This window comes from Nelumbo lutea, chromosome 1 (assembly GCF_056320005.1).
Source record: "Nelumbo lutea isolate HS-2025 chromosome 1, American lotus-T2T, whole genome shotgun sequence".
In the NCBI taxonomy this organism is placed as follows: domain Eukaryota; kingdom Viridiplantae; phylum Streptophyta; class Magnoliopsida; order Proteales; family Nelumbonaceae; genus Nelumbo; species Nelumbo lutea.
The window spans coordinates 214,750,392-214,766,757 of record NC_142684.1 but is presented as its reverse complement, the minus strand read 5'-3'; the positions used below and the strand labels follow the sequence as shown (position 1 = coordinate 214,766,757).

The 16,366-nt window shown below is 39.0% G+C and overlaps 1 protein-coding gene across 1 annotated transcript in view; it reads right to left on the bottom strand.

Moving 5' to 3' along the window:
• Positions 1 to 16,366, bottom strand: part of LOC148880909 (uncharacterized) — a 121,663-nt gene that overhangs the window by 36,822 nt on the left and 68,475 nt on the right. The window contains exons 10-13 of the mRNA XM_088962987.1: positions 9,568 to 9,663; positions 9,328 to 9,448; positions 9,060 to 9,245; positions 8,664 to 8,860 (exon numbers count right to left, since the gene is read on the bottom strand). Of these exons, the coding sequence (XP_088819113.1) occupies positions 8,664 to 8,860; positions 9,060 to 9,245; positions 9,328 to 9,448; positions 9,568 to 9,663 (600 nt within the window). The remainder of the gene's footprint in view (positions 1 to 8,663; positions 8,861 to 9,059; positions 9,246 to 9,327; positions 9,449 to 9,567; positions 9,664 to 16,366) is intronic.

Here is a 16,366-nt window from a genome sequence, read left to right as displayed (position 1 = left end):
AGAGGACACTCAATCTTTATTCCAAGTTCACCAAGCAGGATCTTAAGCCATAAAAGTTCAGCAACACCATGAGCCATAGCTCGGTATTCGGCCTCTGCACTAGATCTAGCAACCACATTCTGTTTTTTACTCCTCCATGTAACTAAATTTCCTCCAACAAAGGTGCAGTACCCAGAAGTAGACTTCCTGTCCCCAACAGAGCCAACCCAATCTGCATCAATATATCCTTCAACTTCAATTTTACTGTTTTTCCTGAACAGAATCCCTTTCCCCGGGCAAGACTTCAAATATTTGAGGATCCTTTCCACAGCTTTCATGTGAAGAATTTTAGGAGTGTGCATGAACTGACTGACAACATGTACAACATAAGCAATGTCAGGGCGAGTGAGGGACAGGTAAATCAACTTCCCCACCAACTTTTGGTATCTTTCCTTATCAAGGTAGTCCTCTCCTACTGACTCCTGTAGAACATGATTCTGTTCTATTGGAGTATCTTCTGGCCTACACCCCATCATGCCTATCTTTTGAAGAAGATCAAGGATGTATTTCCGCTGACATATATAGATGCCCTCTTTGGACCTTGCAACTTCAATCCCAAGAAAGTATCTCAGTTGGCCTAGGTCTTTGATCTCAAATTCAGCAACCAAAACCTCCTTTAGTCTTTTAATCTCTTCCTGATCATCCCCTATAATTACCATATCATCCACATAGACAATAAGTGTCGTAAGTTTGCCATTTCCCTTCCTTATGAATAGGGTATGATCTGCCCCACTTTGAGTGTAACCCCCTTTCTTCATGACCCCACATAGCTTCTCAAAGCAAGCTCGAGGGGACTGCTTAAGGCCATATAGGGATTTTTTCAGTCTACATACCTTCTTGCCAAAACCATAACCTGGTGGAGGATCCATGAACACCTCTTCATGCAGGTCGCCATTCAGGAAAGCATTCTTCACGTCCAACTGATGTAGCTCCCATGAGAAATTTGCAGCTAATGATAATAGAACTCGGATTGTTTTGAGTTTTGCCACCAGAGCAAAAGTTTCTTTGTAGTCAATCCCTTCTTTTTACGTAAACCCTTTTGCTACCAGTCTAGCCTTGTACCTCTCAATGGACCCGTCCTCCCTATGCTTCACAGTGAACACCCACTTGCATCCAACAGTGCCTTTCCCATCTAGTAGATCCACTAATTCCCAAGTCCTTGCTTTCATTAAGGCCTTCATTTCTTCGTCCATAGCCTCTTTCCATTTTGGGTCAGATACTGCCTCAGAATACCTGGTAGGAACATGCATAGAAGAGAGAGCAGACACAAAAGAACAATAGCGAGGACACAAATGTGAGTAAGACACAAAATCAGCATTGGGGTGTCTGATAGTACAAGAACGAGTAGACTTACGAAGGGCAATAGGAAGATCCAAGTCAGAGGAACTGATAGGATTACCTTGAGTTTCTGAGACAGGTTGATCCGGGTCCAATTGGTTGCTGTCATGAGTTAGAGGACCCTTCTTCCTTCTGTTGTAGGTGATTCTGATATCTCTTTGCAGCCTGCTGGAGTCTTCAGTAATATTTGCAACATCACTAGTAGTAGTTGGTACAATGGGAGCCTCACTAGATTCACCCAGGATACCACAACTAAGTGGATCAGGTGGAGAAGATGGAAGGCCTGAGGTCGAGAGAGGTACAAAGAATGGGGAAATAGAAAAATCCTCTTCCATCCCACTAGTCTCCCCCTGAGGAGGATTCTGGGAAGAACGAAAATAGGATTGAGACTCAAAGAATACCACATCCTTTGTGACATATTTTTTCTTGGTGACTGGATCATAACACTTGTATCCCTTCTGAGTAGGGGAGTACCCCAAAAAGATTCCCTTTGTAGCCCTAGGATCCAATTTGGTCTTCTTCGGATCCTTGACATGTATAAAGCATACACAACCAAAGACTCTCGGTGGAAGAGAAAAGTCAGAAAGATGAGGGCAAAGAACAGAGAAAGGAGTTTTCACCCCCAATACCTTGGATGGCATTCGATTTATCAGATATGATGCAGTAAGGATTGCTTGAGACCAATAGTTTTTTGGAACTTTGTGCTGAAATAGTAAGGCTCGAGCAGTCTCCAATAGGTGTCTATTCTTGCGCTCAGCAACCCCATTCTGTTGGGGGGTACTAGCACAAGATGACTGATGAATCATTCCAGCATCCTCCATAAACAGATTCAAGGACCTTTCAAAGTATTCTACAGCATTATCTGACCTGAATTGTTTGACCTTCGTACCAAATTGTGTTTCAATCATTTTGCAAAATGTCATGGTTACCAGCGGCACTTCTTCTCGTGCTTTTAATAAGTAGATCCATGTGCATCGAGAATAGTGATCAATAAAACTGATAAAATATCGAAAGCCATCAACAAAAATAATGGGAGAGGGGCCCCAAACATCAGAGTGGACTAAGTCAAAAGAAGCTCGAATTTCATTACTCGAAGTTGAATAAACAGTTCTACATTGCTTTGATAATTGATAGACTTCACAAACTAACTCTTGACTTGAAACACCTTTGAATAATTCTGGAAACAACACTTCCAAAGATGAAAAAGGTAAATGACCTAGCCTAGCATGCCACAGATGTAACCTAGATATTGACTCCACACTGGACTGACTACAAGTAGCAGATGTTTGCAAGGCCGAACTGATGTCTGCATCAAGGTAGTAGAGACCTCCGCACTCATGACCGCTCCCAATCGTTCTCTTCGTCAATCTGTCCTAAAAGACACAATGGGTAGGAAAAAAGGTTATGTTACAATTCAAATTTTTGGTAAGCTTTGAAACCGATAAGAGATTTGAAGAAAGATTGGGAACATGCAAGACAGATTTGGGTGAGAGGTCCTTGCTTAGGTCAACCACTCCTTTCCTAGAGATGGTAGAAAGAGAACCATCAGCAGCCCTCATTTTATCTTGGCCAGACATTAAATGATAGAAAGAAAATAGAGAAGACATGTGTGTCATGTGGTCAGTTGTACTAGTTGCACGAAAGGCAGAGACAATACCTGATCTGGCAAGGGAGGAGGATGGAAGAGAGTTGGTCCTTAGACGGGCTAGGGCCCGGCTAAGTACCTCTACCTCATCGGCAGTAAAACCCAAGGACCCGGTTCGGGGGGAATTAGTAGTCTGTCCCATGGAAGAGGAAGTAACTATAGACGAGTATTTTGAACCATCATCACTTTGACCCGTAGCCAGATTCACACTTGCAGATTCACCCTTCAAATGCTTCTTATCTTTCCTCAATGCAGCTGGCTTCAGATGCGGATGGAGAACCCAACAGGTCTCTTTCACATGCCTTTCCCCTCCACAGTGGGTGCACTTCAGATGTCTCTTGTCAGAGTGCCTGTTTCCCCTTTGATTTGTAGAGATTAGGGTCGAATGCTCCACAGACTGTTCAACTAGTTTCGTTTGAGTATCAACCTGCATCTCTTTTCTTCTCACCTCTTCATTCCTCACAAGGTAGTAAACATGATGAAAGTCTGGCATTTCATCCCTTCCCAGAATTTGGGACCTTATGCTCTCATATATAGGATCTAGGCCAGCCAGAAACTTAAATGCTCTACCCTCTTCAATTTGTTTGTCATGCTTTTCCTTGTCTCCGGCACTCTCCCAATCAATAATAAGGTGGTGATCTAACTCTTCCCATAGTCCTTCTAGTGTAGCAAAATATGTTGCGACACTCATATCTCCTTGTCTCAAGGCAGCAATGTCTTGATTCAGTCTATAAATTCTGGCATTATTCTTTTTCTGCCCATAGGTTTTAGAAACTTTTTCCCATATCTTGGCAGCCGTGGAGAAATGTTGAACAGTCCTAGCTACTCTTGGAGTCATTGAGGCAAGTAGCTAGGACATAACTGTAGCATTCTCCTTGCGCCAAGCTGCATATTCAGCACTCCCCACTTCTGGTTCCTTCTTCTGCCCATCCAAGTAACCAGTGAGTTCCCGGGATGTGATGAAAAGCATGGCTGAGACAGACCATTCCCTGAAGTTGTACTCATCCAACAACACACTTGTGATCTGTAGGCTGTGCAGATTTGGATTCTCCTGATTAGGAGACCTCCCACAAGCCCTAACATCTCTAGAAGACACTTCCCCGGATATGGAAGACATCTTCACTTACTCGTAAATGTCAAAACTGTAAACACAATATATAGTGAACTGTTTCACACTTACGGAACTTGTTGCACTGTAAACTCAGTCCTGAGAACCCGACACAGAAATGAAACACCGAGTACTACACTGCACACTGTGCCCTAATTACTGTTGTCACAGATTATACTCTGTTGTGCTACCTTCTGCTGTGTTCTAATCACTGCTGCCGCAGCCTGCAACTTGCTGTGTTGGCTTCTACTGTGAGCTAAGCACTGCTATCGCAGGTTATAGCCTCACCCACGAACAGTTCTAGGACTGCTAAGATTAGTCCTTCCGCCTAGATCTGTTCTACACAGATCTATCTTAGCCGAATGGCTACAGTCTGTTGTACTGCGTCTATTAGGGCATCAGCCTCTAGGTCTACCTCCCCTTGGGCCCTACAACCAAGGGAAACCCTAGATGTAGGTCTAGCTGTGTTCTACGACCAACCCTAGGGTTTCTTTGCAGCAACCAAAAAGAAAGATGAGAGAGTTAACTGCGAGTAGAAGAAGAGGCGGCTGTTGTAACCAGTCGAAAGATTAGTGCTCTGATACCATGTTTGCTGAAATAGGGCTGTCAAATGAGAGAAGAAGAGGAAGAAGAAGAAGAAGATATGAGATGGGCAGCAGAATTAATCCTCAGCCAGCCCTAATCTACTATATATAAGGACATTACATAATGTTACATAAATAGACAAGAATGCCCCTGATTAGTGATGGTACACCTAGTCAAAATAAACACTAAATAAGATTAGGCCCAATAACTAATGACTTAAGACCCAACAAAGATAAACATACAAATTAAGACAGCCGAACCAACAGGAACCATGTTCTTTAACACCATGAGAAAGTGTGTTGGTTGCCATTGGGTTTATATGTTATGTACTTTGTAGATTTGTTGAAAAACTAAAAGCTTGCTTAGTTGCTAAGGGCTTTACTCAAACTTATGGTATAGATTATGTTCAAATATTTTCCTCAATGAGCTTGCTTAGTTCCTAAAAGTTTCACTCCTACATATCATTGACCGCTCTTCCAAATTGATGTCAAGAATGTATTCCTCCATGATAACTTGAAGGAAGAGATATACGTGGAGCAACCACTAAGGTTTGTTGCTCAAGGGGAGTCGAGGAAGGTGTGCCATTTTAAGAGTTCACTTTATGGTCCTAAACAATCTCCTTGGACTTGGTGTAAGTTTAGTGAGGCTATGATATCTTTTGGGTTGCAAAAGTTCCAATGAATCATTTGATGTTTTGTCAACAAACTATATTAATGCAGATTATCTTGATTGTCTATGTAGATGATATTGTGATATTACAAGTGATGGTAAGCAAGGTATTGCTAACCTTTGGGATATATTGATCCCCTACAGAGATTAGTTTGTCTCAATGTAATTATGTTCTTTGTTTGCTTGAGAAGACAGATATGCTAAGGTCTAAGCCATGTTCTACTCTTATAGACCCAAGCATAATGTTGGCTTCAAATTAGAGTAATCTCTTAGATGACCCAGGAAGGTATAGGCAATTGGTTCCCATAGGGCACCAAACACAATTGTTTATCACATATTACGGAACCTAAAAGGATCACTAGGTTGTGGTTTGTTATATGGTGATCATGGTAATGTGATATTTCTAGTTTCACTGATGCTAATTGGCCTGGTTTCCCTCTAACAAATAGTCCACTATGGGGTATTCTACCTTTTTGGGTGGTAACTTGTCACTTGGAAGAACAAGAAGCAAAGTGTGGTTGCACAATCTAGTGCTAAAGCAGAATATCAGGCAATGGCCCGGGCTACTTCTGAGCAATTATGGCTGAATATCCTCCTACAAGAATTGGGTATGCCGATTCAGCTCCCCATGAATCTTTATTGTGATAATCGGGCTGCTATTTGCATTGCTTCTAATCCAATTTTTCTTGAGGACAAAACATGTTGAAGTAGATTGCCATCTTGTTCGGGAACAATTACTAAGACTAAAGACATAGCTACTCCATATGTAAAGTCAGGGAATCAGCTTGCATATTTGTTCACTAACGGTTTTAATGGGCCTTGGGTTGATTTTATATATAACAAGCTGGGATTATATACAAGTACTACTATTATTCTCTATTTTCTTATGTTGCTTTCTTTAGTCTTATTGGGCAGTAGGGAAGTATGGTCTTTTCATCTTTTTAATTAAGGACACTCTAGTCCTTATTTTATTGTAAACATGGTCATTATTGTAAACTGAGATTTATGAAAAAGTATAAATATATCTAGTATCCTGTATGTGAGATTATTCTCTTCTCATATCAACCAAACAAGGCTGCTGCACTTCTCTATTCCAAGGCACGTGTACTGCTAGTTCTCACTTTTTTAACATTGTCAACATCCATGTAAACATGAAAACTGACTGCTTTTTTATTCAAATCCCATATTGAGGTACATGATATAAATCAACTTTAGAAAGTACTCCCAACCTAAGTTCCATTACACGAAAGTTGGAGGAAAATGATGGCTTAACTGATTTCCTAATCAAGTGCAGTTAACAGAATTTTGGGGAAATCTAGAAGTTTATATATTTATACTCAACCACTGGATTTACCTCAATGCATCTTTCTTTTCTTAAAAGTGTGGATCAATCAGAGAATCAATGGATGTAATTACCAATCAAAGGCCACTATAAGAAAGAACAAATAAGAATTTAACTAAGGATATCTTTGTCTTTGTTGAGCAAAGAAAATAGGATTTCTAAGGCCTTAGCAATTATGCCCAATAAAGAATGTTAAGACAATGTGTCAGATCTACGGAAGCTTTTATCAAAAAAAAAAAAAAAAGAAGAAAAAAGAAAGATCAATGAAAGTAGTATCTTAAACGATGATTGGCTACTGTTTTGGAGCAGCTACAGTAGTCCGAACCAGTGAAGAAGGAAGAAGAAGATGAGGAAGAAGACAAGAGAAAGAGAGAACAGGAGGGTTTAGTCGAACTGATTAATCTTACATTCAGTCGACCCCCTTGTGTTTATTAGGTTCTAATTACACTTACAAAGACTAAACTGCCCTCACTTAAGTGTGGGGCAGAGTACTCTAATAAAACAGCCACATAAGCAAAGTACTTAACTGACATAAGATTACTAAATTACCCTTATTCGGCTCACTCTAACAGCTACTAAGAAATGTAAGTAGATCTAATAAACATAAGAGCAACTAAAGCAAGTAAAGGACTTGTATGGTCAAGTATGTTCATTAAAAGGTCTATATGTATGGGCTTAAGAAGCCATCAAAAGCAGTCTTCTTTCAAGTAAGCATTTCATTCCTGGCATTTCTGAAATTCTTTTTTGAGAAAAGAAATAAAATGATTTGTATTTCTGATAATAAATTTGTAATTTATACATCAGATCCCATGTACAAAGAACATCTGTGCAACTCTATACAGAAATATCAACAACTAATCCAAAGAAGGTATGTACAATATGTATCAAAAAGAGATTCAAAAAAAAAAGTTCAGAAAGAAGTTGCTAAAGGTCAGCAAATGCTAGGCGTGGACAATTTTGGCAAACTGAACCGGTCCTACCGGTTTTTCAATTTCTCCAAACTGAAACCGAACCAGTACCACCGGTTAACCGGTCCGTCGGTTTTGGTTTTTGACCGGTTCGGTTCTTCGGTTTTTTGGTTTTTTATATTTATAATATATTATATAAATATATGTATAATATTATATTATAAATAAAAAATGATATATAATATATTATAAATATTATAAAAATATATAATATATTAATAAATAGATTATTATAAATATAATATATGTATATTTATATATAATGCATATAAATTTATATATAATATATAGAAAATATGTGACATATATTTAAGATATATATAAAATATACATATAAATATATATACCAGTCGGTTCGGTTAACCGCATTTTCCAGTTTGGTTTTCTCGGTTTGGTTCGTTTTGTCGGTTTTTCATGGACACCCCTAGCAAATGCCAATAGACTTGTTCTCCATTTCTCTAAGCTTCCTTATTTGCTAAATCACTTTACTGCTGCTCTACTTATTCTGGGTATGTCCTCACTAAGTCACTAGTGTTCCCTGGTCTGCAAGTGGCCAAACTAACAAAGGCCATGATGACCACCCTCCAGACAATAAGACTGGGTTGAGGAAAAAATGTAATGACTTGTATTTCTGATAATAAAACTGTAATTTATACATCAGATCCTATGTACAAAGAAGAAAAGCACAAAGTGCTTGATGGATCCAGCCTCAAATAATGGAAACAAGAGGTTAATAAAAACTAAAAGTCCTGGTAGGTCACTTGGCCCTGTCATAAATCAATGGACTTGGGCCAAAAACCAAGACAATAAAACAATGATACAATTAAGGGTATAAAATAAAAATAAAATATAAAAACAATATAAGTTCAACACTTTCTTTAAGTGACAAACTCACTGGATTCCAAGTACTCTATATCGAATAAGGATGGGATACTGGTAAATAGACTCAATACATGGAAAATAGATTACCTTCGGAATGTGAGGAGGTTTCATTGAGATCTGTATCAAGTGAATCAGTGGCCTCAGAATATACACTAAGATGAGCTCCTTCATCAATATCCACACCTAATGCAAATGCTGCAGCACGACTTTTCCCCATTTCCTGTACAACTCTTGCTGCTGCATGAAGTACAGGCCGGGAGAAACTCCGAAAGGAACTCTCCAACCTAAGGAGAAATTAAGACAAGAAACAATGTTTTATAATAATTATATTAGAAAACCACAAATAACGCTCAACTGTCAATTCTTAAATTCGCATAATTCAAGAATCCACCTATGACCCAGATTATGCAAGAATTTCATCAAGAAAAAAATATCAAAGCATGGAAAAAAACCAAAAAAATAAAAAATAAAGAACTTTCATACCTTCTCATCACAAGTTTGATAAGAGGCTGAGGACGTCTTGATTTTTGTGATTTATCTTTGGAAGGCTTTGGTGGGAGGCTGTCTTTTGATTCAACACTAGTTTCCTTCAATGATACAGATGGTGCTTCTGGCAACTTGAGAATTTCTCTGGTTAACCGGTACCACCCAGCAGCTCGCTCTTCAGCCCTACAATTGATATATGTCAGACTAAAAGTGTATACTGAGAGAAACATTAATGCCCAAAGATCCACAACCTTCAGACATATACCTCTCTGTGTTATCAAATTTGCCCAATACACAGAGAATTGCCTCAAAACAAACCCTTTCACTGGGATCCAGTAAAAGTTGATACAGTACAGATGCAAACTGAGCTTTAATATCAGGTCTTTCTGTATAAACAACATTTTACCATATCAACTATTAGTCCTGCTCAAATGCAAATATACTAATTTGGAAGCATTGAGAATTAAGAAAAAAATAAGAGTACAAAAAAAAAACAAACATTTACCATCTAATGCACGAGCTCTAGATATTGTATGACAGAGTCTTGCAAGGGCAACTCTAGCAAGAACATCATGCAAATGAAGAACATCCTGCAAAGCCCCTGATTCATAGGAGTACATGAGTATAACACAACAACCTCATACTTGATCAGCAGACACAAGAAAACCCAAATATGAAATTACCAAATAAAAAAAAAAAACAAATAAACATCTCTAAAACCATAAATCTGCAAAACCCATTTGACTAAACAAAGTTTTCAAATCAATTGTCTAAAATGTAAAGTCCTTGATATGCCCTGAACTTGCGATTGAGAAATCACATAACTCATATATATATATATATATATATATATATAGATATACATGGTAAGTGTTTGATTTGACAATTCAAAGTCATGTCAAAGATACCTGCAGGTCCTGCACACACCCCAAAGCATTCAAGGATTACCAGATGCTGTTTATTTATTCTAATAAGTGTTATTCTAGTTTCTCAATGCCAAGAAAAAAGGCCATTACCCAATTCTAGTCTTGGCTATTTGTGGCCTTGGGAGGGGTGAACTAAAATGTCAACCTAACCCCTAGCATTTTGGCACGTGTACAGACAGGAGAGATCTAGAGTATTATATGCAGCTTCCAGTAAAAACCCAAATCCCTCTCCCAAAGGAGGTTCCATCAACCTTTTCAGTCTTTCAAGTCTAATGTGAAGTCAAGTACAAATGAGCCCATACTAGAACATAAGCATTGAGTGGAACAATTCTGTCCTACAAATTAGGGATGATCATTTCCAGCTCAGCCTACAAATATCCAGGCTTGGGCCTAGGTTTTGTGTCCAGGTCCAGAAATTTGAAGGCCAGGCTGAGACCAATTTTAGGCCTAAGCCAGGCCAAGCCCAGCCTGCAATATATGTATATATTGTATATTTGCTATATGTAGAGAACATTAATGTGGTCCCCACTGTGTTCGTTACTTTATGTTTATTTATAGTAGTTTCAGTTAGCAATTATTTCAGTTGGTAGTTTCTTATTAGTTCTTTTATTTCTTTTGCCATGTAAGCAGTAAGGGTAATTCAGCCCTTTCACCTTTATTTGAATATTAATATAAATTGTAGAGTGGGGCGACAATCATTGTCAACACTCTCTTTTCTGAATTCTCCTCTTTGAGTACTTCTCCTCTTCTCTTTGTCTTCCTCTCTCTTCTCAATCTTCTCTCTTGTTTATTTCACATTGAACCTAGGACTGATTACAGTCCTATTCGACTACTTGGTATCAGAGCCAACCTAGGAATTCTTATGCTAGTCTAATCAGGCCGACTACATGAGAACTTCCTAGGATTGGAAGTTTCAGCAGAGATATGCTCATCGGCTGGTTCTTGGAGATTGTTGGCAGTGTGCAATTGATGCCCAATTTGTAGGACCTTGGAGAGTGTTCAGCAGAATAATTAGACCAGTTTCAGCATTCAAGGGTGAGTTTTCTGATTTCTGGAGAATTAACAAATCTGTTATCTCTTTTCTGGATGGTGGCCAAACCTTCTAGGTCTGCTGTAAAGTAAAATCTGGGTGTAATTTCACCTTTTTTAAGTTCTAAAAGTTCTTTTTGACCTATAAATTGAGAAGGGCTGACAGCAATAGACTTTAAGAACCAAGGGGAAGGTTTTTTGGGGGCTAGTGGTTCTGGTAGCATGCCCGATAACAATTTTCAGATTACCACTGTCAAGTTTGAAGGGTCAAATTACTTGGAGTAGGCCCAATAAGCCATGATGGCCATTGGGGGTAGAGGGAAACTGAATTAATTGTTGGGGGATGTGAAGGAACCAACTAAAGAGGACCAAACCTATGCCAAATGGGTTTAGGAGAACTATTTGGTTATGACATGGTTGTGCAACTCCATGCAGCCACATAACAGTCGAAACTACTTGTGGGCAAAAACAGCTAAGGAAATTTGGGACATCATGAAAGAGACCTACTCCCAACCCCTTAATGTTGCTTGGGCTTATGAGCTGAAATGTGAAGTTAATAATCTTAAGCAAGGAGAAAAATTAGTCTCGGTTTACTTCTCAACTTTGAATTCCTTATAGCATGAAATTGACCACCCAGAAACAATTGAATGGGAAAGTCAGAAAGATGCACAGACTTACAAAAAGTAAGTTGAAACTAATAGGGTGTTTGAGTTCCTAGCCAGTCTGAATTTTGAATATGATATTGTGAGACAACAACTTCTCACGAGAAGCAGTGTGATGTGACCCTATCACAAGCCTACTCCTTAGTGCACAGTGAAAAGAGTAGGAGAAAGGTTATGTTGCAGCATCAGCCTTTTGAATCAGCCTTGGCAATAGTTAAACCTAAGTTTGGGGTGATAAGGAGAGAGATATGAAGAAGGAAGATAAGAGGGACCTAGTATGCAAACATTGCAAGAAGCCCAAACATACTAAAGACACCTGTTGGAAGTTACATCCACATCTACTTCCAGCAAAACTCAGAAATAAAAAGGAAAATGCCAATGTGGCTATTACTACTGACTTTGCAACCTCATTGGGCACAAGAGCTACATCCCTAGACACATTAGCTGCTGTCTGCGCTGCTCTAACTCAGTTGGAGAGTGAAGTTGGTAATTCAGCACCATTGTCTCAATTGTTAGTCACAACCTCTACTCCTCCCACTTCGGCTTCTGCTCATTCAGGTACACGAGCCTCAACTTATAATGCTTAAGCCCTAGGTAACACTGAACCTTGTTGGGTGATAGATTCAGGTGCATCTGATCATATGACTGGCTTGTCCTCACTGTTTACTACCAATCACTTATCCTTTGGCAGAGACAAAGTGTCTATTGCTTTACATGTTGCTAAACTTAGTACTAATTTGCTTTCAGTTAGTAGCATTACTAAAACCTAAAATTGTTCAATAACTTTTTTCCCTTACCGATGTGTTTTTTAGGATTTGGAGACAAGAAAGGTGATTGGGATTGGCCATGAGACAAATGGAATCTATCTACTTGAACGGAGCTCACATGGGGAAGGTAGTGAAGTTAGGAGGTCTTTTGTTGGTCAAGTTATGCTTTGGCAATAATTGGTTGGGTCATTTATCTTTTAAGTCTTTGAAAAGTTTGTTTCCTAGTTTGTTTGAGTCTATCCAGATGTCCAATTTGAAATGTGAAAGTTGTGATCTTGTAAAGCATTGTACACAGCCTATTCATTGAGTAATTAAAGTAGTATTCCTTTAGAAATTGTGCATACCGATGTATGGAGACCTTATCACACCACTGCTATGGGGGGTACAAATATTTCCTGTTGTTTGTTGATGACTATACCTGTTTTCTTAGGTTTACCTTATGTGTTCTCCATATGAGGTTCCTACCTTAACCTGGATCTTTCATCAGATGATTTTAACCCAGTTTGGGGTCAAAGTCAAAATTTTCAGATCTGATAATGCGAAAGAGTATTTTGCAAAACCATTAGCCTCATATCTCCTTGACCATGGGATCATCCACCAGAGTACCTGTCCTCATACACCTAACAGAATGGGGTTGTTGAGAGGAAGAATAGACGCATATTGGAGGTGGCTAGAAGCATTATGTTTAACTCCAATGTGCCTATACGTTTTTGGGGCAATGCCATTCATACAGTTGTATATCTCATCAACCGAATTCCTTCAAACCCTTGGTCCTGATAAAGAGTTGTTTACCATTCCCCTTAAAACCTTTGGTAGTACTTGCTTTGTTCAGACCCTTGGTCCTCATCGTTCCAATTTTGATCCTAATGCCTCAAAATGCATTTTCCTTGGCTATGCACAAACTCAAAAGGGATATTGCTGCTATGAACCTACTTTTAGGAGGAGGTTTGTCTCTATGGATGTCACTTTCTTTGAGGATGTACCTTATTATCCTAGGGTTTCTTCTCAGGTGGAGAATAGCAAGGTGGGGGTTCATTCATCAAAAGTTCCATTACCTGTCCCAGTTACTGAAGAGGAGTGTAGTGGAGAGGGCTATCAGAGGTGCAGGGATTTGAGAGTTTATGACATACGATGGAGGTAGGTTGATTCCAATCATCATCATCAGTCCAAGCCAGTCCCAATTCCTTCTATGGATCCAGATCCAGGTACTACTATTCCTTCATCTTCCATTACAGATGAGATACCTTCCACTGTTGAGCCTTCACCCCCTTCTATTGAGCCTTCACCTCCATTGGATGACCTTGATCTTCCCATTGCAGTCTGGAAAGGCAAACGCCGTTGTACCCCATCTACAGCCCACTGTATTTCCCAGTTCCTTTCCTATGATCATTTGTCCCCATCCTACAAGTCCTTGGCTTCCACTACTGCTATTCCCATTCCCAAAACAATGCAAGAAGCCTTATCAGTACCTGAGTGGAAGGATGCAATAAAGGTAGAAATGGATGCCCCTGTGAAGAACACTTGGGAGCTAGTTGATCAACCTAAAGGGAAGAAGCTAGTTGGATGTAGATGGGTGTTTACTGTAAAGCAAAATGTTGACGGTTCCATTGAAAGGTACAAGGTCAGATTAGTTGCAAAGGGATTTACTCAAATGCAAAGATGACCACTATCAGAGTTTTATTATCTCTTGCAGCCAGTTATTCATGGCCTTTGTTTCAAATGAATGCTAAAAATGCCTTCCACAATGGAGACTTGCAAGAAGTTTACATGCAGTTGCCTCCTAGATTTTATAGTGCAGAAACAGGAAAGAAGGTTTGTCGGTTGAATAAAGCCTTACATGGACTAAAATAGTCTCTTAGAGCTGGTTTGATAGATTCATACAAGCTATTTAAAAGTTTGGCTATGTGCGGGCCCAGTCAGATCACACTTTGTTTATTAAGAAAGTGAATTCTTCCTTAACACTACTTGTTGTATATGTGGATGATATTGTATTGATAGGGAGTGATACCAGTGAGATTGAGTCTATTAAGCAAATCCATCAAGAGTTTGAGGTAAAAGACCTGGGAGAGCTACGATACTCCTTGGGTATTGAGGTAGTTCGGTCCCAAGCATGGGATTTTTGTTTCTCAAAAAAAATATGTCCTTGATTTGCTAGAAGAAACAAGTAAGCTGGGTGTTAAACCTACTGACACACCTATTGAACAGAATCACAAGATCAGTGCAGAAGGTGGAGAGCCCCTTGAAGATAAAGCTCTGTTCCAACGGTTAGTTGGAAAACTTCTCTGTCTCACGACCAAACGTTAGTTATGCACTCAATGTTGTCAATCAGTATATGCTCTCCTAGAACTACTCATCTACTTGCAGTTGAGAGGATATTGACATATTTGAAGAGGTGTCCAAGTAGGGGTATACTATTCAAGGATAATGGTCACATGAAAATAGAAGTTTACACAAATGTTGATTGGGCTGGGTGTGTTGATGATAGGAGGTCTTACCTCTAGATATTGTGCCTTTGTAGGAGGTAATCTTGTTTCTTGGAAGAGTAAGAAACAAAATGTTGTTGCTCGCTCCAGTGCTGAAGCTGAATATAGGTCCATGGCAAATGGTGTGGCTGAAATACTATGGTTGAAATCACTATTTGAGGAGTTGGGTATTACTTATGAGAAACCCTTAATGTTGTACTATGATAATCAGGCTGCTATTAATATAGCCCATAATCCGGTACATGACAGAACTAACCATATTTAAGTGGACCTACACTTTATGAGAGAAAGAGTTGCTTCTCAAGAAGTGCGTCTTCCAAATATCACCTCCAACATATGCAGCTTGCAAATGTTCTCACCAAGGCAGTTTCAAAGACAAAGTTAGAAGCAGATCTATGCAAGTTGGAAATGACAAACATATATTCCCAACTTGAGGGGGAGTGTAGAAAACATTAATGTTGCCCCCACTGTGTTCGTTAGTTTATGATTATTTATAGTAGTTTCAATTAGCAGTTATTTCAGTTGGTAGTTTCTTATTAGTTCTTTTATTTCTTTTGCCATGTAAGCAGTAAGGGTAATTCAGCCTGTTCACCTTTACTTAAATATTAATATAAATTGTAGAGTGAGGCGACAATCATTGTCAACACTCTCTTTTCTGAATTCTCCTCTTCGAATACTTCTTCTCTTTTTCTCGTCGTCTTCCTCTCTCTTCTCAATCTCCTCTCTTATTTATTTCACATTGAACCTAGGACTAATTACAATCCTATTCAACTACTCTATATTGTATATTTACAACTTAACATATAGTGTAGCGATGTCATTACTAAACAACTTCAAATCAATCTATAAAAGACCTTTGAGTGGACCACTTAACATAGAAGATGAGTCTTGACAGTAAATCTAATTGAAGGTTACAGCAAAGAGAAGAGAAGAGAAGAGGAGAGGAGAGAAGAGAAGAGAAGAGAAGGAAGAAGTGTTGGGGCAATGGAACAATGCTGGCGGCACCAGCTTCATTATAATATATAGGGCGAAAAAATAAGAAGGGAAATGACCCTTGTACCCCTACTAAGTGATAGTACAATAATAGATTAAAATAAAAAAAGATTTAATCAGCCAAACAGACCCTAACAAACATAAAATCAATTATTTTAACACTTTCGACACTCCCCCTCAAGTTGGAGCATAGATGTCAATCATGCCCAAATTGTCACACAAATCATTATGGCGCACATGATGAAGGCCTTTGGTGAAGATGTCTGCAAGTTGTTCTTCTGAGCTGACATATGGGGTTTCACACTTCTCCACTTACAAGTTTCTCTCTAATAAAATGCTTGTCCACTTTAATGTGTTTCGTCCTATCATGGAGGACTAGATTAGCTGCAATGTTGATAGCAGCCTTATTGTCGCAATAGAGTGACATAGGGTTGCTAACTGTAA